Below are 25,094 nucleotides of genomic sequence, written 5' to 3'. Positions count from 1 at the left end.
CTAACTTTTTACTTTTAAGTCAGGATAAGTACTACTACTACTACTACTTAGCATTTCTATAGCGCTGCTAGGGTTACGCAGCGCTGTACAAGTTTAGCATGGGGAAGGACAGTCCCTGCTCAAGAGAGCTTACAATCTAAAGGTTACAAACTATGTAGTCAGTGTAGGTAACTTACAACTTAGGTAGTCAATGTAGGTAGCTTACAATCTAAAGGTTATAAACTATGTAGTCAGTGGAAGTGACGTGAATGGGGAAGGTGGTTAGGCGCCAAAAGCAAGGGAGAAGAGATGGGCTTTGAGTAAGGACTTGAAGATGGGCAGGGAGTATACTATTACAGCACTATACTGTTCCGTCCTGAAGAAGTAGGTTTTGGTCTCCGAACGTTATTGAAAAAATGTGTGTAGTCCAATATAAAGGTGTCACCTTATTATTTTTTTTAATTTATATTTATTAACTTTTACAGTGGACTAACATGCTTACTGCATCACTTCATCTTAAATTAAAAATAAAATTTTTTTTTCTACCTTTGCTGTCTGGCCATTTAATTTTTCTAATTGTGTTGGTCCCAGTTTTTGGTTACTGCTTTCCTGTTTTCTTTTAATTCTCTTTCCAATGGTCTCCTGTTCATATGTCATTTTTTTCTCCTCTTCTGTCTTCTTCACCTCTTCCTATACAACCAACTCCAGCACTGATCTGTTCCAGCTCTGTGTGTGCTCTGAGTAGTTGAGCACCCCCAATATTGAGCAAACTCTTTGAATGTGTCCAGGGCGGGGTGATTTCTGTTGGGTTTAGCATCCCCAATCATTTTTGAAAAGTTGACTCCCATGTCCCCACCTATGCAGTCTTGCCCAATTTCTCTCTCCCCAGCCCATAACCTCTGTCTCTCCACCCAGTATTGCTCCATCTCACTCTATCACTGTCTCTCTCTCTCTCCCCCTTCCTCCCTCCCTTCTCATCCAGTCTTGCCTGGTTTCTCTCTCCCTCCCTACCTACCTATCCACTTTTGCCCAATTTCTCGCTCCCCCAACTCACGGTCTCTGTCTCTCCCCCTTTTTATCCAGTATCAATGCATCTCTCTCTGTCACTCTCTCTCCCTCATCCAGTCTCGCCTAATTTCTCTCTCTCTCTCTCTCTGTCTCATCCCATCCCATCCACTGCAGCACAGTCTTGCTCCCTCACTCCTGTGCATCTCTGCCGGGGCCCGTACTAATAAACTACCATGGGAGATGCATGGGACCCGGCTCTCTGCGGAGCTGCTAGTGCTTTCTGTGCCAGTCCCTGAAATTTATGTCAGAGGAGATGGGCCTTACTCAGGAAGCACTAGAAGTGCGGCAGAGAACCAGGTCACATGTGTCTCTCATGGTAGTTTATTAGCACAAGCCTAGCAAAAGTGAAACAGGAGGGAGTTCTGGGAGAAGAGGACATTTCTCTGGTTTCAAAGGGTTTGTTTGAAGCAGTCTACTTAGAATCCAAACTATATAGAGAGAACAGGTCCCACTTAACTTTCTTCCTGAGAAGTTCTGAGAGAAGACATTTCTCTGGAGGTAGCACTGCTACTGACCTGAAATACGTGTTAATTAAGGTGTGAGGAAGTAGAACATTTGCAAAGGTTGCTAAGGGCAATCTGATTACAGGGTTAGCTTCAAAGGGTTTGTTTGAAGCAGAATACAAACTATATAGAGAGGAAAGGTCCCACTTAACTTTCTTTCTGAGAAGTTCTAAGAGAAGAGGACATTTCTCCTGGTAAGTGACATTATTTTGCATTGGGTTTAAAAGAGGAATTATAAGATATTGATAAACACTGTTAGAATAAAAAAAAAATAGAAATCAAACTTTATTAGCTAGTCTCTATACCCTTTTCCCCATAGTTTTAAAACTTGAATTTTCTGCCACAGCATTAATAGACTCTAGAAGGCACAGCAGGGCCTAGTTCAGTCCTCATTCCGACCCACCTCAGCTCAACGTTTTATTTATAGTCAATTATTCTAATTAGGACAACAAGAGGAGAGTTTTCATTAGAATTTTAATTACATTTAGTTAGTTTCTTAGAAGCAAACACTAAATGAATTATATATAATCTTAAGGCTCTTTATATTCATCTGATATCCCTAGTACCTTAAGCAGTGAGAGGGGTGTAATCCAGTCTTTTGCACTGAGTGTCACATGTATGATTATCTCCCAGTTGGTGAGAGGTTATATGTGTGTGCTCGATGCAAAGAGCTCCTAGCTCTCAGAGTCCGTTCTCTTGAGGCTAGAGTAGCAGACTTGGAGGAGCTGAGGGAGACAGAGAGTTACATAGAGAAGTCCCACTTCCAGGCTGGCAGCCCCTGTGCTGCCTTGGAGAAGGGAGGTGTTCTAAAAGGAGAGCATCACCCTCATGCAGCTGGAAGTAATCCTGTAGCCAAGACCAGCCCACCAGGGGATGCAATATCCTCTCATACTGAGGATGTGTCTCTAGGAGCTTCTGCCCAGGAGGGAAGGTTAGGATGGCTGTTGTAGTTGGTGATTCAATTATTAGGCATGTAGAAAGCTGGGTGGCTGGTGGACATGAGGATTGCCTAGTCATTTGCCTGCCTGGTGTGAAGGTGGCGGACCTCACTTGTCACCTATATAGGATTTTAGATAGTGCTGGGGAGGTGCCGGCTGTCTCAATACATGTGGGTACCAATGACATAGAAGAATGTGAGAGAGAGGTTCTGGAAGCCAAATTTAGGCTATTAGGTAGAAAACTCAAATCCAGAACCTCTAGGGTAGTATTTTCCGAAGTGCTTCCCATTCCACGTGCAGGGCCCAAGAGACAGGCAGAGCTCTGGAGTCTCAATTCGTGGATGAGGCGATGGTGCTGAGAGGAGGGTTTTAGATTTGTAAGGAACCGGGCAACATTCTGGGGAAAGGTGAGCCTATTCCAGAATGATGGGCTCCACCTTAATTTGAGTGGGACCAGGCTGCTGGCATCAGCATTTTAAAAGGAGATAAAAGCAGCTTTTAAACAGAAACCAGGGAGAAGGCCAACAGTCATTCACAAGGTCATGGTTTGGAACAAGGTATCTTTCAAAGATATCACCAAAACAGGAAAGATTGCAGTAGAGACCATAGTAGACCAGAGTCTTTAAATAAAAATCAGACAAAAGATTTTAAATTAACATTGTCAACTAATGAGCAAGATGTAAATAGGAACAACAAACAGTTTGAAATGCCTATATGTGAATACCAGAAGCCTAAGAAATAAGATGGGAGAGTTAGAATATATTGCACTAAATGAAAAATTAGATATAATAGGCATCTCTGAGACCTGGTGGAAGGAGAATAACCAGTTGGACACTATCATTTTAGGGTTCAAATTATATCGTAGCAATAGGGTGATTCGAATTGGTGGAGGGTAGCATTGTATTTAAGGAGGGCCTTGAATCAAATAGATTGAAGATTCTGCAGGAAACAAAACACATCATGGAATCCCTATGGATTGAAATCTATGTGTCAAGGGAAAAAGGATAGTGATAGGAGTGTACTACCATCCACCTCGCCAGGATGAACAGACTGATATAGAAATGTTGAAGAGTAGCAAATCACCTGCCTGGATGGTATTCATCCCCAAGTGCTTATAGAATTGAAAAATTAACTTACAGAACTATTGTTAGTAATATGTAATTTATCTTTAAAATTAAGCATAGTACAGGAAGATTGGAGAGTGGCTAATATAATGCCGAGTTTTTTAAAAAAGGTTCCAGAAATGATCCTGGAAATTATAGACCAGTGAGCCTGACATCTTTGCTGGGCAAAATGGTAGAGACTATTATAAAGAATAAAATTACAGAGCTTGTTTAAAAGCAGGGATTAATGAGACAAAGCCAACATGGATTTAGTGAAGAGAAATCTTGCCTTACCAAACTATTACATTTCTTTGAAGGGGTGAACAAACATGTGGATAAAGGTGAGCCAGTCGATATTGTGTATCTGGATTTTCAAAAGGCATTTGACAGAGTACCTCATGAAAGACTCCAGAGGAAATCAGAGAGTCATGGGATAGGAGGTAGTGTTCTATTGTGGATTAAAAACTGGTTAAAAGATAGAAAACAGAGAGTAGGGTTAAATGGTCAGTATTCTCAAAGGAGAAGGATAAATAGTAGGGTTCCCCAGAGGTCTGTGCTGGGACCGCTGCTTTTTAACATATTTATAAATGATTTAGAGATGGGAGTAACTAGTGAGGTAATTAAATTTGCCAACGACACAAAGTTATTCAAAGTTGTTAAATTGCAAGAGGATTGTTAAAAATTACAAGTGCATCTTATGAGACTGGGAGACTGGGCATCCAAATGGCAGATGACGTTTAATGTAAGCAAGTGCAAAATGATACATGTGAGAGAGAACTATAGCTACATAATGCTAGGTTCCACACTAGGAGTCACCAACCAGGAAAGGGATCTAGGTGTCATCATTGATGGTACGTTGAAACTCTCTGCTCAGTGTGCGGCGGCGCCTAAGAAATCAAATAGAATGTTACGTATTATTAGGAAAGGCATGGAAAACAAAAATGAGGATGTTATAATGCCTTTGTTTCGTTCCATGGTGTGACCACACCTAGAATACTGTATGCAATTCTGGTCTCCGCATCACAAAAAAGAGATAGTGGAATTAGAAAAGGTACAGAAAAGGGTGACAAAAATGATAAAGGAAATGGGACGTCTTCCCTATGAGGAAAGGCTAAAGCAGCTAGGGCTCTTCAGCTTGGAGAAAAGATGGCTGAGGGGAGATATGCTAGAGGTCTATAAAATAATGAGTGGAGTGGAGTGGAGTGGAATGGGTAGCTGTGAATCACTTGTTTACCCTTTCCAAAAATACTAGGACTAGGCGGCATGCAATGAAGCTACAAAGTAGTAAATTTAAGACGAATCGGAAAAAATATTTCTTCACTCAACATGTAATTAAACTCTGGAATTCGTTGCCAGAGAATGTAGTTAGCTTAATAGGGTTGAAAAAAGGTTTGAATAGCTTCCTAAAAGAAAAGTCCATAAAACATTATTAAAATGGACTTGGGGAAAATCCATTGCTTATTTTTTAGATAAGCAGCATAAAGTGTATTGTCCTGTTTTGTGATCTTGTAACCTGGATTGGCCACTGTTGGAAACAGGGTGCTGGGCTTGATGGACCTTTGGTCTGTCTCACTATGACAATACTTATGTTCTTATGACTGTGCTACAGGGCCATGGTGGATGGGAGGGTAGAAGAAGCAGGCCCTGCGGGCAGTGAAGGTGTTGTTCAGGCTGGGAGGCAGCTGAGCCTGACAACAACAAAGTAATAGCCAATCAGCAGCTGTTCAGAGCAGGTATAGGAGGCGGGGACTAGGGTTTCCAGGTGATGTCAGATGATGGCTTATTTCTGATTGAGCCCGAACTTCTGGTCCCAGCTCAGCTGTTTTTGGGACTGGAGGTTCAGACCCAATCAGCTGCATATCGCATCTGACATTGCTTGGAAAGCATATAGAGGGGGAGAAGCAGAGGTATGGAAAATACTTAAATTTTTTTTAAATACTTTCTAAACTTGTAGTTTGTTACTAAGTACAAAAGTATAGCTTATTGTAACAAGTTGCAAGTAAAAATTATAGCAAAAAATGTAACTTGTTTTAAGTAAAAGTACTGTCAATTGTACTTAAGTACTGTAGCAAAGTACAAGTACTTTGTTACTACCCAACTCTGTCAAGTATATACAGTACACACTAACAAGGCAGTTTTATAACCTCACATTTATGCACTTGTTATTTAAGTAAACGTTTAGAATACTAGCATTTAAACCAGCTGCCACAGTTACAACAAGCACACTGAATTAGACAAACAGGGAGAGAGGAGTAAGAAGAGACAAATCAATATGGTGAGACAAGGAGTTGACGGCTATAATTGGGATGGCTTGGTCTTAATTGGAGGGATCTGATGTTGCTTTCTGTGGAACGATGATCTGACCAATACAACCACAATACACAGACACCTCGAACTGCGCCAGACCTGATCTGACTTGTGTTTTGATGGCTCATATGCAATCAGAAAGAGGAGATTGGGTAAGATACTGTCAACATAGATCCTCACACCTATACATCTCAGTGGCCATCTCTTGTAATGGATAATCAGATAATAAGCAGATTAACATTTGGGACATACAAGTTACAGCTGATTTATCCTGATTCGTCGTAAACTATGAATACTGACTTATTAATGGTTCATCTTTAATAAAGGGTATACCACTAGAGGCAATAACGAACTGATAATAAGAGGGGTGGAATGTAATAATTCAAGAGGGCTTGTGGGATACTGGAGGGAGAGGTTGCGTGTTTAAGAATAAGTGGTTATTCCCGAAGTTAAGCATTGTTTTTTTCAGTTACTGGCAAAACAAACAAAACAAGCAAAGAAAGTTGATTGAACGGCTGTTTAAGGGGCTGTCTCTTTTGAAAAGAAAATGGGTTACATTGCTTTAGCGTTAAATATAATTCATGTTGGAACTGTTATTATATGTATGAGTAGAAAAAGGGGTGATTAAGGAGGTAATAGGGAAACATGGGCTATGATGCCTTAACGTTAAATATAATTCATGTTAGAACTGTTATCTGTATGAGTAGAAACATGGGGTAATCAAGGAGGTTAATAGAAAGAACATGGGCTACGTTGCTTTAGTGTCAAATATAATTCATGTTGAAGCTGTTATTATGCATGTGAGAGAACCATGGGTAATCAAGGAGGTTAATAGAACGGAGATTGAGCTAGGAAGGAGATAGATTGGCTGCTTTGGAAGGGAAGGGAGGAGTCTCACTCTTGAGGTGATCTACTAGGAGGAGCCCGTCACAGGCAAGCTGTGGATGGGCAGTCCTCGCAAGAGGATGTATAAGATCACAGGGGATACTAGAGGGGGAGGGCAGGGGAGGGAGGGGCTGGGAGGGAAGGGTGAGGAGTTAGATAGAGGACTAGAGGGAGGGTGTCAGTGGGTGGGAAGGGGGGAGGGTGGAAGATAGGGCTGACTTCGACTCTGTGTGGTCACACACTGAGATACAAGCAAAAACAAGAGGGGGCGGTCTTTCAACCCCCCAGGGCGATGAGATCTATTAATAGGAGTTCCAGGGTGGGGTTAGAGGCTGGGCTGACCCCTCCCACAACAGATAAGATGAAGTACCTAAGAGAGAAAGGCTCAGAGGAAGAGGGATGAGACCACTAAAATTTATATCATGGAATGTGGGAGGGGTTATATCCCCGATTAAACGGCAAAAAATTTTACAGCTCTTGAATAGACAAAAGGCCGATATAGTGTTTCTCCAGGAGACCCACCTGTCATCAGTGGAACATGCCAAATTTAAGAGATGGTGGGTGGGCCAGATACTAGAAGCGCCAGCCCAAAACCGGAAAGCAGGAATGTTAATATTTTTTAGGAAAACCTTGGAGATCCAACCACAGGGCTGCTGGCGGGCGGGAGATGGCAGATTTATCATAGCGAAAATTAAGATCAACCAACAGGAATTGTTACTTGCAAATGTCTATGCCCCGAATGTTTATGATGGGGCCTTCTTTCGGTCGCTGGTCCATGCAATTGGCAAACATGAGGGTGTTCCAGTAGTTATGGGAGGAGACTTCAACACGGTTCACGACCCCAACCTGGATACATCAACAAGTCGTAGGGCTGAGAAAGGAGTGAGAGCAAGAGGTATATCTATGGTCTGTGAATCTCTGGACTTAATTGACGTGTGGAGATTGTTACATTCTGATGAACGAGATTACACACATATATCAAGGGCTCACTCATCTCAAGCGAGGATTGACTACTGGTTGTTGTCTAGAGATCTTTTTTCCATGGTCCGGGAGGCGGGCATAGGCTCTTATGGAGTATCCGACCACGCTTATGTGTGGTGGACTATGCAGACCCAGGGGGGTCCTCAATTTGCCTGGCGGTTCCCCACATATTTAATGCATGATAATAAATTTTGGGAACATATTGCCAAGCAATGGTTGGATTTTCAAAATAATAACGCAGCACACAGGATAGACCCAGTACTATTTTGGGAAACAGCGAAGGCGGTTTTAAGGGGGGTAATTATAGCCTACACGAGTCATAAGAAAAAAATGAGGGATAAAGAGATTATCCGGTTAGAACAGCAGATCAGAGAGGCTCGCAGGTACTGGGGAACTCAACCCACGATAGAAAATAGAGAACATGTTCTGGCGTTGCAGTCGGCTTTAAAGAGCTTGCTGCACACCCAAGCAATGAAATCCTTACAGTACTATAAATACCAACTTTATCTGCATGGCAACAAACAGGGGAAGATGTTAGCTGGCTTGCTTAAACGCAAACAAGGGAAACAAAAGATATTGCAACTTAAAAACCCGGAGGGAGATTTGGTGAGATCGGATAAGGAAATAGCAGCTACTTGTCGCCATTACTATCGGGAGTTGTATTCCGACCCACAAACAGATGATCTAGAAGGTAAACTTTACTTGGAGGGGAGGGATCTACCATCTTTAACGATCGCACAAAAGTCTGGGCTAAACCAAGAAATTACAGAAGATGAAGTACATAGAGTGATACAACAGGGGTCTTTATTCAAGGCTCCAGGACCAGACGGCTTTCATTATGAATTCTATAAAATACTGGGTCCTCAGATAGTGCCCTCTCTGACAGCCCTTTATAATAAATTTGTGGAGAAGGGAGAGTTATCGGATACACTAAGAGCAGTTCAGATGGTAGTGCTACTGAAGCCAGGCCGGGATCCACTACACCCGTCGTCCTATAGACCGATCTCTCTACTAAACGTGGAAGCCAAGATGTTTGCTAAAATTCTGGCCAACAGATTGGCGGTGATATTACCGTCCTTGGTGGAGGAGAGCCAGGTGGGTTTTGTGAGAGGTCGGACTATAGCAAAGAATATGAGAAAAATAATTGCTTCTATGATGTGGGTGGAGAGGAACGAAGCGCCTTCTCTCCTCATAAGTTTTGATGCGGAGAAGGCGTTTGATAGGGTCAACTGGGATTTTTTATTTTCGGTTTTAGAGAGTTATGGGTTTGATGGATTCTGGGTCAAAGCAGTGCGGGCCTTATAAGAAGCTCCAAGAGCAACGGTTTGGGTGAATGGAGTAACCTCAGAGCCCATCAATATTCAACGGGGAACGAGGCAAGGCTTTCCATTGTCGCCTTTGCTATTTGTCTTAAGCATCGACCCCCTGATAAGAGAAATAATGTCAAACCCGGATATTACGGGGGTGGCGGTGGGTAGACAAGAGTTTAATATTTCAGCTTTTGCTGATGACCTCCTAGTCCACCTGACAGATCCAGAGCGATCTTTACCATCTTTGATGGATAGCATCGCTGAATTTGGGGATTTCTCGGGACTTAAATTAAATCTTGATAAATCTCTGGCTTTACCAACGATTCCCTCGATGCGGCGAAGATGGGTAGGACCGTTTCCCTTGAACTGGGCCTCAAGATATTTTAGATATTTGGGCATTAAACTCCCTTATAAGACTTTCCTGATCCACGATCTAACTGTCTCACATCTGTTGGAATACAGCGAGCAGAGCCTGTCTCGGTGGATGTTACTCCCGATCTCTTTGAGTGGCCGAATTCAGCTATTCCGTATGATTTTATTTCCCAAATGGCTGTATACCTTACAAATATTACCGATCAGACTTTTGAAGAAAAATATCAAGGCTTTGCATAGGCTGATCTCCAAATTTTGCTGGCAGGGGAAGAAACCAAGAACTTTGTTCAGACATTTGACAGGGACATGGCGACAAGGAGGTTTGGGCCTACCAGACATACAAACATATAACTGGGCCTGTTTGCTACGACATCTGGGAGACTGGGTATTGGGGGAACAAATTTATACACCTATACATATGGAACAAGCAGTGCTGGGCAAATGGAGTATTTTCTCAGTGATTCACTGCCCTACTGTGAAAATCCCGGTAGAATTGAGAGGGAATGTTCTGGTGCAGACGATCAGGGCAGCATGGATATACCTGGTGACCTTGCTTGGAGGGAATCCACAACAAACAGATCACATACCTTTGGTTGGAAATAGGGAATTCCTTCCAGGCAATGATAATATATCTTTTAAACGTTGTGAGAAGACTGGGATACGGTATGTTAAGGACCCGTTAGATGCCGAAGGACGATTACAAGCCTGGGAGGTATTGTTGGCTTCGGAGAAAGTAGAATATAGAGATCTGTTCGCATATAGGCAAGTGCAACATTATATTAACAATTTTGATACAGGAAATTTGCAATTCTCCATACGACAGAAGATACTGGATTTCTATGAACCCATTCAGGACCGGGGAATATCGGTGTCTAATTTAAAGGCAGCATTAGATGTGATACAGCCAAGGCAAGATAAAAGTGAACTGCAAACTAGGTGGAGTCGGGAGTTGGGCCTACCAGCCGCATCATTGGATATGGTTCGATTGGTGGGACGTATCCCATCAGGCTCGATCAGCGCAGAGCTCCGGGAATGTAATTTCCGGGTGCTGCACAGAGCATATCTAACACAAGACCGACTCTTTAAAATGGGAGGGGTGGACTCCCCGACTTGTCCAAAATGTAAGATGGGTATAAACTCCTTTCTACATGAATTTTGGGAGTGCATCCACACTCAGGCTTTCTGGAACGAGGTGACAGCATACTTGGAGGGTTTAGGAGGTAGACCTCTGAATAGATCAGCAACAGGGTTTTTGTTAGATAAATATGAGGATTTTGGGCCCCAGGATAAGCATTTTAAAATGTTGCTTCGAAAGGCAGGAATGCTGGGGAAACGGGTAGTGCTGGGTGTGTGGGCCAGCGACCAAGCCCCATCATATTGGCAATGGAGGAACAGGCTACATGGCTTGCTTTTGTTGAAATTACAATATGCTCATTTGACATTTAAGCGACGGAAGTTATTCCTGGAAATATGGGATAAATATATCCAATCCCTGCCTCACAGAGCCCGCAGCCTTGTGTTGAACTCCTTTTCGGGATAAAAGCGGAGATAAAACTGAGGATATGCTATAACTTCAGAGGTCTGGGATGTACACGCCCTGGGGGGGGTTGTCGAGATTGTCCATGCGCCTAGGATGCACGGAGTCGAGGAGGTGGGGGGGGGGGGGGGGAGGGGGGAGGAAGGTTGGGGGGGAGGGAGGCAAAGAGGGGGTTTGATTTGTGATAAAGGATAATGAAAAGGCTAGCGACAAACTGACTTGTGTTAACAACCCATTTGATAGACCGGAAAACAAGGAGGGGGGGACCCCCGGGGGGGGGGGGGAAGGGAGGGCTCAAAAGGGTAGAGACATCCCGGAATAACAAGGGGAAGGAAGGGGGAGGGGTGAAAAAGGGGGGGAAAAAAACCTATTGATGACTGTTTAATGCAGGATAATGTATGAACAAAACTTGTACTGCTGTATATTTGGATATTGTATGGTTTGTTCGGTTTCATCACCTTCATCAATAAAATTGTTGAAACATAGAATACTAGCATTTATGTGCATACTTGCAGACATACAAGTGTACTCTATTTTTATGCATATAATGAGCCCATCTGTATAACAAGCACAAATTGTGTTTCTATGTAAAAAGAAATCTCATATTAGGTGCTCATTTTCAAAGCGCATAGACTTACAAAGTTACAAAGAGGGGCATTTTCGATTTGACCTCTAAATCTGAATTTGGACGTTTTACACAAAATATCCAAATTCTGAACAGGGAAGAAGGTCATTTTCGAAAAAAAGAAAAACGTCCATCTTTTTTGTCGAAAATACTATGGACTTTTTGTATTTTGGACGTTTTGTTTTTTGGTCCATTTTGGAAAAAAAAAATGTCCAAGTGCAAAACGTCCAAAATCAAGCCATTGGGACGTAGGAGGAGCCAGCATTTTTAGTAGACTGGTCCTCCTGACATCCCAAGTATACATCTGACCATTGCTCCCTTACTTTGTCTGTTGAGCCCCCCCCAAAACCCACTACCCCCAACTGTACACCACTACCATAGCCCTTACAGGTGAAGGGGGCACATATATGTGGGTACAGTGGGTTTCTGGTGAGTTTTAGAGGGCTCGTAGTCTCCTCCACAATTGTAACAGGTAGGGAGAGGTAAGAGGCTGGGTCCACCTGTCTGCCGTGCACTGCACCCACTACTAGACTATACCAGGGACCTCTGCATTCTATTCTGATGGACCTGAGTATAACATCTGAGGCTAGCAAATAATGTTTATCACATTTTTGGGGGGTGGGAGGGGATTAGTGGCCACTGGTGGAATAAGGGGGGGTCATTCCTGATTCCCTCCAGTGGTCGTCTGGTCATTTAGGGCACCTTTTTGTGCCTTATTCATAATAAAAACAGGTCTAGCTCAAAACGTCTAAGTTTTAGTCCTGGATATTTTTGATTTCTTTCATTATAGCTGAAAAACGTCTAAGTCTTAGGAACGCCCAAGTCCCGCCATGAACACGCCCCCTTGAGATTTGGACATACTTCTGACGGAGTTCAGAGAAAAATGTCTAAAAAGAGGTTTTGAAAATACTGATTTGGACGTTTTTCTCTTTTGAAAATGAGCCTGATAGTGACCTATGTAATATTGTGATTTGAAAATGAGCCTCATAATGCACCCACATGTATAACATGCTTGTTATATGCATGAAAATTACGGCTTTTGCAGTCCATGGCAAGTCCGGTATCTCTCCCTTTCTTTTCCTCTCCTTCTCACCCCCTCCCCACAGTCAGTGAATGTGGTATCTCTCTCTTTCCCTTCCTCTCCTTCCCCCCCTTCCCCGCAGTCCTCCTGGTTTCTGAATATGATCCGGTAGTGATTCAAGCAGGCAGCCTTGAATGGCATTAGGGCCTTTCCTCTAGGGCAAACACAGGAAATTGCATCAGAGGAGGAAAAGCCCCTGATGATGCTCAAGGCTACCTGTCTGAATCTACTACTACTACTACTACTACTACTTCTTATCATTTCTATAGTGCTACTAGCAGGGGCGTATCTGAACTGCGGCGGTAGGGGGGGCCAGGACCAGAGTGAGGGGGCACATTATAGCCCCCCCCCCCGCCGCCGCCGCCGCCGCCATTGCCGATCCCCCTCCCCCCAGCTGCTGCCATTGCCAATCTCCCCCCGCCGTTGCTGTCGCCTACCTTCGCTGGCGGGGGACCCCAACCCCCGCCAGCCGAAGTCCGCGTCCTCCTGCCGCTGTCGGCTGCCTGTAAAAGAATTCCGTCAGCTGGCGGGGGACCCCCAATCTCCGCCAGCCAAGCCGAGGTCCTTTCATTTCTTCCACTAAAGCTGGCGCCGAAAGTTTCTTCTGAGTCTGACGTCGCTGCACGTTGTACGTGCAGGACGTCAGACTCAGAAGAAACTTTCTGTTGAATATGTGCAGAGAAGGAGAGGGAGGAGTCGAAGATGACCCCAAGGTTACGAGTTGATGAGACAGGAATCGCTGCTGGAGTGGATTCAAAAACAAAGTAAGGAGAACTGGGGGGGGAGGGGGAAAGGAGAGGAGAGCTGACAGTAGAGAGCTGAAGACAGCAGCCCCAGCGCAGGCCTAAGAAGCCATCAACACCTGGGGAACAGCAGCAGCCTCCCACTGCAGACAGCAAGCTCAGTTTGTGGCTACAGGGGTGGGGGAAGATCATAATCAGTAAGTGAGAGAGGATGCAGGGGAGGGAATAAGGCCTTGACTTGATGTCCAGCTGTGGAAAGTGGAGGGGAGGAGAAATACTTGTGGTGTCTGGAGAACTATGTGGAGGGCTGAGAAGAAGGGAAAGGAAGAGATACTGGATTTGGTCACACATGTTAAAAACAAAATAAAACAGCATACTGACAGTTATAGCGCGCAAGAGGGTCTCCCACTTTGTAGAAACGCATTTAACGTGCATGTTATATGCATGAAAATATATATGGTCAATGTTAGCATGGTGCCTAAGTTCTATTCTGCAAATACCCTCTTAATTTACATAGCATGTATTTACAAGGAGGCATATGCAGAGACAAATCATGGGAGGGACATGGGTGTGGCTCCCACTTACATGTGCAACTTACAAAATACTTTGTTACATGTGTATTTACTGCACTTAAGCACGCAAACTTACACCAGCTCTATGGCTAATGCAATTGCGAGTAACTATTCACTGTTTGTGGTAGTATTTTAGCCTAGCTAACTCTTGTATTTAGTGCATGTGCTTCTTTAATCCACGTGTGGTACAGAGTTTGAGGAAAATTCTTTAAATGTTTTATGACTTTGCTGAAGGTCATACTTTCTGATAAAGCACCTTACTGTCTGTCTTGTGAATGGGTATATTACCAAAAAAAACAGCACGTATTTATACTGTAGAATGAAGCTAAATAATTCCCGTTTATACTTTGTAAAACATATTTGCCTGTTATATTTGTAGTAACATTTTATTCAGTCTCCTTTTCTGGAGGTCCTTTTAGAAGCATCTAGACATGGCACATGTAGAACCCCCAGGATGCAGAAATTTCAAGGGGGTGTGCTGAGGGTATGATTTGGCCTTGCCAAAGAAATAAGCAGAGAAAGTATCAGAATGTAATATGTAAACCACTTTGGTTGTACCACAGAAAGACACTATATCAAGAGACTAATAATAATAACTATGTTAGCAAATGAAATGAATGCATATGGTATGAAACCATCTGCTGAATATTACTTGTTTCCTTCAGGAGGGAAATGTAACACCATCCTTGTAACTAACATTTATGGAGAAGAGACCCAGCTTGAGGAAACTGTAAGTAGCAGAGGTATTGAATGAGTGTATTCAAGTTAAAATACAATTTTTTCCTTAAACTGGGTTTTCTTTGTTTTTATTTAAAAAAAGTGTGTGGGTGGGGGGGGGGGGGGGGGGGGGAGTGAAGGGAACACACTCATAAATGGCCAGTTACCAGACACAGAACATATTTTCTTTAGTGTCCCTCACGTTACCTTCTACTGCAGCTAACAAATGTGGGCAGACTGAAGGTTCAGATTTAGATTTAAGATCAAGTAAAGCAAAAAAAAAAAAAAAACAACAACTTAATCTGTTTTGCAGAATTTTTAAATAGTGCATCATTAGCCCATGGATTTAATTTCTCACAGTTTCTGGAAGTGGGGGACAATGCACAACAAACATAAAAAAAAATGGACCCGTGCTTTTCATACAAGTTTTTAACTTAGTGGTAGGTCAGTGGTTGTTAGTTCAAATTCAAGGAAGGCTCTTATAGCAAAACCAAAGTGAAGACTTAACACCAGTCAAAAATTTGGAAGTTAGGTCAGTGACTGTGCTGCTATACAGATACCTGGGTTTGATTCGCAAACCAGGTTTCTGCACCCTGGGTTAATTAGGCCTAGGGATGCTGTGTAGAAACAGCATTCACAGCACCTGGAAACAGTCGAAAGGTTATTCCTGTCATTGCTCAACAGTGACATCTACTGATCAGAATCAAAGCCTGTGCCTACAGGATTAGTCAAGAATTGTCCTTAAAATGGCTGGGACAAAAAATAAGATGACAAGGGGAAATGAAATAGGGGGGAAATTGGGTGGAGGCTGATTCCTGCTGAGCTTGAATAAACTACCAAATCAAAAAAGTGCTGAGACTGTTCTGAAAGGCTAAAACTTTTTAATTGTAAAATGTAACTTTAACAATTTTCAAGCGTAGTTGACCCATATTTAAAGGCACTTATGCCACTTGCAGAATGGCCAGCTTTTGATCATATAAATTGTGCTATAGCTAACATTAACTTTCAAATTCGGATGGGTTTTGGGCCAGTCTGAGAACGGGGTAAAAACATTTTGGATCATAGCCATACTTGGCTGCTATCCGTACAAGTTAAGTAGTTAATTTTAGAGCAGTTGCTTGGCATGTGCATTTATAAATATGGTATACACACGCATAAAAGGCATACACATGTAAATACAAGATTTACAAAGCCACTATTTATACATATAGATGATGCAGAATGCACAGATTGAAAGAGGGTGTGTTCTGGATGTGGTTTGGGCAGTCCAAAAAATTAAACATTCCCAATTTTTAAAAATATTTATTTTTATTTATTTTCCAATTTCAACATATACAATACCAATATAGTTACAAAGTATGCAAGCTGTGTCATCTACTACTACTACTTATTTCTGTAGCGCTACTAGACATACGCAGCGCTGTACACTTGAACATGAAGAGACAGTCCCCGCTCAACAGAGCTTACAATCTAATTAGGACAGACAAACAGGACAAATAAGAGATAAGGGAATATTAAAGTGAGGATGATAAAATAAGGGTTCTGAACAAGTGACTAAGAGTTAGGAGTTAAAAGCAGCATCAAAAAGGTCATCTCATGGATAGCTATAAATTTAGCTGACTTAGATTATAACAGTCCACAGATTATAACATGGTTATGTTATATGATCTCAAGTGCCAGCATTATTTATCACTTCAGAGCAAGATAATAAGTATATTTAAATCAATGGCACAGCGAGACACCAAATTTTGGGTGGGGCTGGGCCCAAAGTGGGTGGGCACAGGACCCCCCCCCCCCCCCCCCCCCCGTAGGCAATACGGTCTCTCCCTCCCTCCCACCCCGTGTACTCTTTAAACAACAGTTCTTCGCCAGCAGCAAGCAAGGACTAGCATATACTGCTCATGCTAGCCCCACAGCCTTCCCTCTGATGTACATCTGCCTATGTGGAAACAGGAAGTTGTATCAGAGGGAAGGCTGTGGGGCCAGTGTGAGCAGTGTGTTCTAGTTGCTACTTGCTGCCAGCAAAGAATTGGTGTTTAAAAGGCACGAGGGAAGGAGAGATGCCATGGGGTTTTCAGCTGGCAGAGCTTGGGGTTCCCACCAGCCACATCATAGTTGTGCCACTAATGAGTGGGCCTAAGCCCAAAGTGGGTGGGTCTGTGCCTACCCAGGCCCACTTGCGGATATGCCACCGATTTAAGCAGATCATAACTTGCAGCAGAATACACAGGTTTTTTTTTTATTTTTTTTTTATTTCCCCTTCTCCAAAGTATGCATAAGTATCGGCAAACTGCTTACTGTGGCCAAGGTTTTATTGGTGTAATGACTGGACAACAACTCGGTGGTTAACACCAGGGGGGCCCATGTTCTAGGTTGGACATGTTCACCTCTAACAGGCACTTTTCTCTTTGGGTTGAGCCCGGTATTCAGAAGTTGCTAGAACATAAAGGAAGAGCCCAAGATGTTCCTTTCAGAGTTTAGTGTTAGTTGCCAGATAATAGGAGGCTGGAGAAGTACAATATTGAAGGTGAGGAACATGGTCAACTCTAACAAATAAAGAACAGTACAGAATCAGCGGGCAAAATGATAGTCAGGAATTAGGCATGGGATGGGGCTGGCAGAACAGGTTTAGAAATGACTGACAAGCAGAAGATTAATAACAGAAGACAAACAGAAGCAGCAGCATACCCAGAAACTCACAGATGAGACCTATTAATGGGCAAGACAGAATGGGAGTTATTGGGTTTAAATAGCTTCAGAGAGCCAATCAGAGCAAGCCAAATCATCAGTATGCGTCTTTTGCTAGCTTAAAAATGTGGGAGAAATCTGGTGGAGGAAGTGACGTCATCGGGCGACATGGCAGCCTAGTTCCGAAACTCTGTCTCCCAGTGCCTCAAATAAGCAATAAACGGTGGTCGCCAGTGGGAGAATAAGGTGGTAAAGGCTAGCTGAAAATCCCCTCTAATAAACTTTGCTATGAGCAAGACTCCCACAACGCGCAGGAAAGAAGGCGGGAAAGGCCACTAAGCACCACAAGTCCCCAGAGCGAGCCTCACCATCTGACTCCGACTCGGCCCTGTCTCTGGCCAAGACAAGAAACCCGCCCTCAAAGAAAGGTATCTCCAGTGAACTGCGTAAGTTCTTATCAAATATTCAAGACAAGATTAAACACTCAAAGGATGAAATCCTGGAGCGTATGGACTCGTTAAGCACGGACCTCCGTGAGCTGGGGGGGCAGGGTGGAGGAGGCAGAGCTCAAGCTGGTGGAGCATGCAGAGACGCTGACTAAACACAATACCATGCTGCATGAGCTGGAAAAAAAGAACTCGGACCTGGAATATAAGTTGGACGATCTGGAGAACAGGGGATGATGAAATAATCTCCAGTTCCGCAGAGTCTCGGAAGGGGGAGAGACGGAAGATGTTCTGGTGATTGTGCAAACCATGTGTGCCACACTACTGGGCCCCGAGGCGGGTGAAAAACCAGTGGAACTTGACAGAGCTCACAGAGCACTAGGCGCACGCAAGGAGCAGCAGGTGCGTGACATTATAGTGCACTTCCACAAATATGAAGTCAAGGAGCAGATAATGTCGTGTGCGCGGAAGGCACAGAATTTTGAATTTGGAGGGGCCAAGATCCTGGTATACCAAGACTTATCACAACACACACTACAGCAACGGCGCCAGATGAAGCCAGCCCTGGATATTTTAATTAAGAACCGACTAAAGTGCAGATGGGGCTTTCCCTTTTCCCTGAATTTTGCATTGAAGGGAAGCAAATATAGAGCAGTGGCGTAGCCACAGGTGGGCCTGGGTGGGCTGGGGCCCACCCTCTTAGGACTCAGGCCCACCCAGCAGTAGGGGTTGGATCCAAGCTGTTGATGAAGTTTTCAATATCGGTATTGTCCTGCGGTAGCGTGTTGCATAGGTTTGCAATTTTTTCATTGAAGTTTTTAGCAAGTTTGTCTGCAGATGGGATGTCTGTATTGGTTGTTGTGACCGCTGTAGTGTCTAGTAGTTTGTTCATGAGTTGGTAAAGTTTCTTCGTGTCTTTGTAATCTGGTCCTATTTTAGTTTTATTGTATGTCCTTTTGGTCTGTCTTATTGCGTATTTGTATTTGTATTTTCTTTGTATTTGTTTCCGTGCAGTGAGTGTATGTTCATCTTTTATTTTTTCCCATGCTCTTTCGAGTTTCCTGGATTGTGTTTTTAATGTTTTCAGTTCAACGTTGAACCATGGTATAGAGTTATGCCTAGGTAAGGTTCTTGTTCGTAAGGGTGCTATTTCGTCTAGTATGCTTCTGCATCTTTTATCCCATTCTGTGATGTAGTATGTGGAGTCCGTTTGTGCTGTCCATTCGTTATTGTATATCTGTTGCCAGAATGTTTTCGAGTCTATTTGGCCTCTGGTGCTGTAGGTTGTGTGTTCTTGTGTGCGGTGTGAACCCTTCTTCCGCCATTTTAGGGATAGGTTTAGTTTGTAGTGATCGGTCCATGGTGTTTCTGTCCATTTAATATCTGCTATTATTAGGTTCTGGTCTGTTGACAGTTTGTGTGAGATGAGGTCGAGTGTATACCCTTTGACATGGGTTGCTTGCATTTGTGGCCATTTGAGATCCCATAAGTGGAGGAATTCCTTACATTCTCGTGCATTAGTAGAGTTTGGGTCTTCTAGATGAAGGTTAATGTCTCCTAATACTAGTATATTGGAATTGGTTGCACAGGTGTTTGAGATGAAGTCAGTGAAGATTGTCTGGCCTTCGTTCCAATTACCTGGTGGTCTATAGAACAAGACACAGTTCAGGTGATCAAGCAGGTTTTTGTTGTGGATTCTGATTGAGGCAATTTCAAGTTGGGTTGTTATGCACTTGGCAGTGATTTTGGTGGTAAAGTGGGATTGATAGATGAGTGCTATGCCTCCGTGTCTCTTGTCCTTTCCGGTTCAGTGAGCGATTTTATATCGTAGAGGGAAGAGGTCTAGGATTATAGGGTCCTTTTGATCATGGATCCAGGTTTCAGTGACGAAAAGTAGATCAAGGTTTTCTGACGTGATCCAGTCTGTTACTATTGTTGTTTTGTTTACTACGGATCTGGCATTGATGTAACCCACTTGAATTTTTGGGGTCTTCTATGTTTGGTGTTGTGTGGATTTTTGTTAGTTGTCGTTTCTTTGTTAATGTGAGTTTGTTATGAGGTTTCTTTGTTGTACGCATGTTGGAGTTCTTCCTTTGTTTTGGTTGTTGTCAGTTTGATGGGGTGGGGTGTATCTGGTCAGTCTTTGATGATTATGTAGTATGGGGATGATATTACTTTCTGCGAGGGGGGTGGTTAGTGTTAGGTGGATCAGTGATAAGGAGTAGATTGCTAGGAGTAATTTGATGGTGTTTATTTTGGTATTAGTTCAGTTTGGGCTCCTGGTAGGCCGTGTTCGATAAGGTGCGTGATAGGACTTAGTTCTTTGGTATGGAGTCTGGTGTTTTAGTCTTGTGTGTTTAGTATAGTTTCAGCTTGCCTTTGAGCTATTGAGATTAGTAGTGGTTCTGGGTCCAATATTATGTTAGAGAGTGTGGGAGGGGGGGAATAGTTCTGGGATTGGGTTCTTCTTTAATTTGTCTTCTATCAGCTAGTTGCTTCACTATGAAGTCTCAGTATCTTGGGTTACACACCTGAAGTCTTTCTTTTCTGAGGTTTTTTTTTATTTAATAAATACAGATAATTTACTCCCAGTCAGGTGATTTAGAAGTGTTGCCCCAGGGCGCAGAGTCTCCGTGATCCTGAGAACTGTAACGGTGGTTGGAGGTAGGAATCTGTATAGGCATTTTCCAGTAAATGTTTTTTCGTCAGTTGTACATCTTTTCAGAAATGCCCTTCCATTTAGTCGGGCTCGGGTGCGCTGTCCGAGTCGCTGGGGGTCCACAGCTCTGGTGCTGCGTCTGTGGATGAGACAAGAGCTGGGGGAAAAAAAAGGCAACAGCCTCGGGCTGCACTGCCATGCTCCGGGTCTCAGGCAAATGGCCTCGGGCTTCGCCACCGTGTTGCTTCCGCTCCCTGCGCTGCCTCCAATGCTCTAATCGCCGAGCCCTTGGCGGTCCTGGTGACCTCCTCTGGAGGTCATGCTAATTTACAGGGTATGCTTACCATGCTTTAATAAACAGACTCATTGTTGGAAAAGTAGGAAGTTGTGGTAGTGTCATTGGAAGCTATAAAGTGGCTGTGCAAAACTAATGCTGGTCTCTCATGCCTTGTTAATACACTGATGTGAAAGTTAAAGGAACATAGGAAGAAAGAAAAAATCTCAATTAATCTATCAGTTTGTGATTTTCTTTTCTTTTCTTTCCTTTCTGTGTCACATTCTTCAGAACTTGTATAGTTATCTTTTAATATACTTTGTTCTAAACACTGGAAGAGGCTACTTGCCTGAAACAAAAATTTTATGGTGATAAGGTTAGCAGATGAAGAGAGATAGGCATATTAACAATTTAAAGCTGTCACTGAATGTAGTGATTCAATATAAACTCTGTTCTGGGATTAATACACAAGCTTCACTTTCCATTTCAGCTGTCTTCCCTTCGTTTTGCAAGCAGGATGAAATGTATCCCAACTGATCCAGAGATTATTCAGTATTATGACCCAGTGGTAAGTTAGCTACATAGTTCATACTGTATTTGATTTTGATATATAAGTATACATCATATGAAAACAAAAAAGGGTCAGCTATGTAATGAAAGAAGGGCCTAAATTAATACTTTTAGGCCTAATATTCAAAATGCTTCTAACTTTGAAAATTATGCTCTTAAATTGGCCTCTGGAAATTTACTAGGGCTGGGTGCCTAAAAGTATACTCAGAATTTCACTAAACTCCTAAATTAGGAGCATAAAACGTGGGTGGCTATAGGAGCAGATTTAGGGCAGAGGAGAACAGCAATTTTGCACTGATTTTTAACACTAAGGTGGCAATTCTGTAAATTGGCACCAACATATAGGTACCCCAATGCCATGTGCTTACTGTCAGTTCTATAACAGCAACTGTAACCAAGGTTATGTTATAGAATAATAGTGTAAGCCAGGATTGATGCGCCAACAGTTAGGTGCCAACAATTATGCCAAGCCAATGGCAGTTGTATCTGTTGGTGCCTGATTGTGCCCTGAAGTACACATAACATAGCATTCTATAAGTTATACGCATATCTCAGAGACATGCCCCCTCATGACCCACTCATACTCCACCCATGTTTATGCCCCCTTACACATATAGACTAAGCAATTTTGGCACGTATGTTATAGAATAGCACCTAAAATGTGTGTAATTGCCAATTAGTGGTGCCAATCATGCGTGCAATTGCTATTCTTCTATAACTTACATGCACAATTGGTATCTGTCTTAAGCCACCAATCTGTAGAATTGCCCTTTAAACATAAATTAGGCTCGTAAATCTAGGCAAATAGCAGGCCTGGATTTATAAGCATAACTTTTTCAATTCAATCTTTTTATTAATATGTGATTATCTCTGGGAAAAGGTGACTAAAGTAGCAGATCGAAAATATAGAGTATGGCCAATTTTTCGTGTCATGGGTCCATAAGCAGTCTACAAAAGTTACATGTTTGAACTTTCTGTAACCTTTTTGTGTTTTTCACATAGAAGGTGAGGTTTGGACTGTTGTGTTACAAATGACTTACTCTAACAGAATTCAATAAATCTCATTTTTTGTTTCTGATGACTTTAGTCACCTTTTCCCAGAGGTGGTAACATATCTTATCATAATAAGCAAACAGAAAACAACAGTACATTATCAGGGTATAAGCATAACCTTTAAACTCCTAAATTATCATATATTTTCATCTGAAAACTTAGGTTTCTAAGTTTGGCTGAAAATAGGGCACACATTTAGGAGCCTTAGAAGCCTAAATTTAGGAGCTCGGCTTTTTTCGAATATCAGGCCCTAAATGTATCCACATTCAATGGCAAATTCCATTATATAGCTTCCCACTATTCCAAAACCTGTTGGATAGTTGTGTCCATCAACCAGCAGGTGGAGATAGAGAACTGAGCTGAGACTTATCTCTCTTTGCCTCCATTCTGGCTCTTCAGTATTTTCTATTTCCAGCAGGTAAATGGACACACTTTTCAGCCTCTGGTTCTGAGTGCTTTGCTTTAGGTCCAGTTAGTCAACTTGTCTGTCCCCAGTTGAGCTTTGCGGATGGCTTGAGTCTGCAGAGTCATATCAGGAGGTCTTCAGATCTCTGTCTCTGGTGCCCTGCAAATTTATTTCTTCCCTCCTTTCACCTCTCCCTTTTCTAGCACAACAACCTTAAGAAAAAATAAAAGGAGACAGAAAGAGGTTTACTGGAGAGTGTGGGACAGAGTTTCAGTCCTGAGCCTTTCTTATCTGTGGTAAGACTTGTAGAGACTGTGAGCTTGGGGGGAGCAGCTGGCAGTGGTACGTCTGAATAAAGTTTGACTCAGAACCACTTGGAGGACTACAAGTTCTACTTTGTGCAGGTTAGGGATCCTGACTCACCGCTTGGGACACATTGTGCTATTCTTGTGACAGGATGAATGGTGACTCCCAAGGAGGCAGTTAAGCGGTGTTCCCGCTGTGGGACCTGCCAGCCAGCATCAGGGCATTGCAGTGCGTGCAAGCTGGGAATCCTGCGGTATGCAGAGAAAATGGTTAACGGCAGCAAATCTTCAGATTTGGTGCAGCATCTGAATGTGCTGGAGAGTGTGGGAATGGGCGCCATTTCCTTGGGGCCAACTGGTTTGAGGTGCAGCCTCTGTCTGATCATGCGTGGAGCATAGCCACCATTTAACAGCCTTAGGGCTCAACAGAGCATTCAGATGCCTCTGTATCTTTTTTTTCTCTGCAGTTTATGTTGCTCTTACACCAGGCCTGTTTACTGAATTAGAGACAGAGTTGCTGCAAGGTGCTTTAGTTTTTTCACCCTACTGCTCCTCTGGCTCCAAGGAGATCTCGTTTAGATCTCCAAGATTGGGCAGATGAAGCAATCTCTGCTTATCCATCATTATCTAATGTGGCCTCAGTCTATTCAGAGGAGCCATCGTTGAAGGAGCTGTTAGAGGAAGGAGTGTTCCCTCCTGAGGAGGGGGATAATCCAAAAGTACTGAGGTTGTTTCATAAAGAGGCGCTCAGTATTTCTTATTTCTGAGGCACTGGAAGTGCTTTCCATTGAGGAGCTTTCTGCTTCGGCATCAGGAGTTCCATTTTGGTCAATCATGAGTTCCAAGTTTATTTTCATTTATTTATTTGCAGCATTTGTATCCCACATTTTCCCATACACACGCAGGCTCAATGTGGCTTACAAGTTAATAAGAAATAGGGTCAGGTAAGGGAGGGGTACATGTGTAAAATAAGGTACAAAATAATAAGGAATAAAATGGTCCTTTGAGGCAATATGTAGAGTCTACTGAGTAGCATCAGTACAAAACGCCTTACAAAACGTCTTTAAAAAGTGCCTAAAGTCTTGATGATCATGCAGCGTTTTCACACAGTTCAGTAATGCATTCCTCATCTGCGTTCCTAAGTAGGAGAAATTAGACGAGTAAGTGGTTTTGCATTTAAGACCAATGCAACTGGGATAATGAAGATTCATATAATTACGAGATTATCTGTTTCTGGATTTGATATCCCACCTTAAGGAAAGACCTTCTAAGTGGCTTACAACAAAACATCTAGATGGTACCAGGAAAGTCAGAAGAAAAAGTTAATAATTTTGTAGAAGAAAATAAGAAGCGTGAACGTGCTGATCCCACAAACCCTGGTTTGTCTCTGTAACAGAAGTGCCTCAAAAAATGGCAAACTGGACTTGATTGTTGCAAATTAAAGGCATCACAAAACAGATATGTTTTAAGATGGGCCTTAAATTGAAAAAGTGATGGTTCTAACCGTAAAGCAGGGAGAAGATCTGCATCTTTCTCTCTCACTGTCTTCCTTTTTTCTGCGAGCACCTTCCAGCCGGCACCCGAGGGAGGGGCTGCTGGAGTGCCGTGCCACACTGCGCCGCAAGAGGTAAGAATAGGTGCTGGCTGGCTTGGCTTTTTTGCTTTTTTGACAGACCAGACCTGTCAGACAACTTCTGCAGGAGGATTGTGCCTTGGGCGCATGCCCAGTCACAATCCTCTCACAGAAAATCCTCCTGCAAAAAGAACTCTATGTTAGTCGTGATCATTGTGCCGTTGTTTCCCCATGCTGTTCTGGCGCTAATTTTGCAGCACTGTTTTGAACAGCGCGGGGAAACTGATCATCATCAGCCCCCCGCCCCCCCCCCCCCAAGTGAGAAAGCTCTCCTCACTCCAGACTGTTAATGGGCTCTCACTACCTCAAAAGAAATGAATACATTAAAAAGTCCACACA

The 25,094-nt window shown here is 43.0% G+C and overlaps 1 protein-coding gene across 1 annotated transcript in view; it reads left to right on the top strand.

Annotated features, from left to right (window-relative positions):
• Positions 1-25,094, top strand: part of KIF9 (kinesin family member 9) — a 275,713-nt gene that overhangs the window by 111,908 nt on the left and 138,711 nt on the right. The window contains exons 9-10 of the mRNA XM_030196974.1: positions 14,670-14,734; positions 21,279-21,356. Coding sequence (XP_030052834.1) covers positions 14,670-14,734; positions 21,279-21,356 — 143 coding nt within the window. The remainder of the gene's footprint in view (positions 1-14,669; positions 14,735-21,278; positions 21,357-25,094) is intronic.

The sequence above is a fragment of the Microcaecilia unicolor genome, chromosome 1 (genome assembly GCF_901765095.1).
Source record: "Microcaecilia unicolor chromosome 1, aMicUni1.1, whole genome shotgun sequence".
Classification (NCBI taxonomy): Eukaryota; Metazoa; Chordata; class Amphibia; order Gymnophiona; family Siphonopidae; genus Microcaecilia; species Microcaecilia unicolor.
Note: the sequence above shows the minus strand (reverse complement) of the source record. Positions and strands in the feature narration are given on the sequence as shown.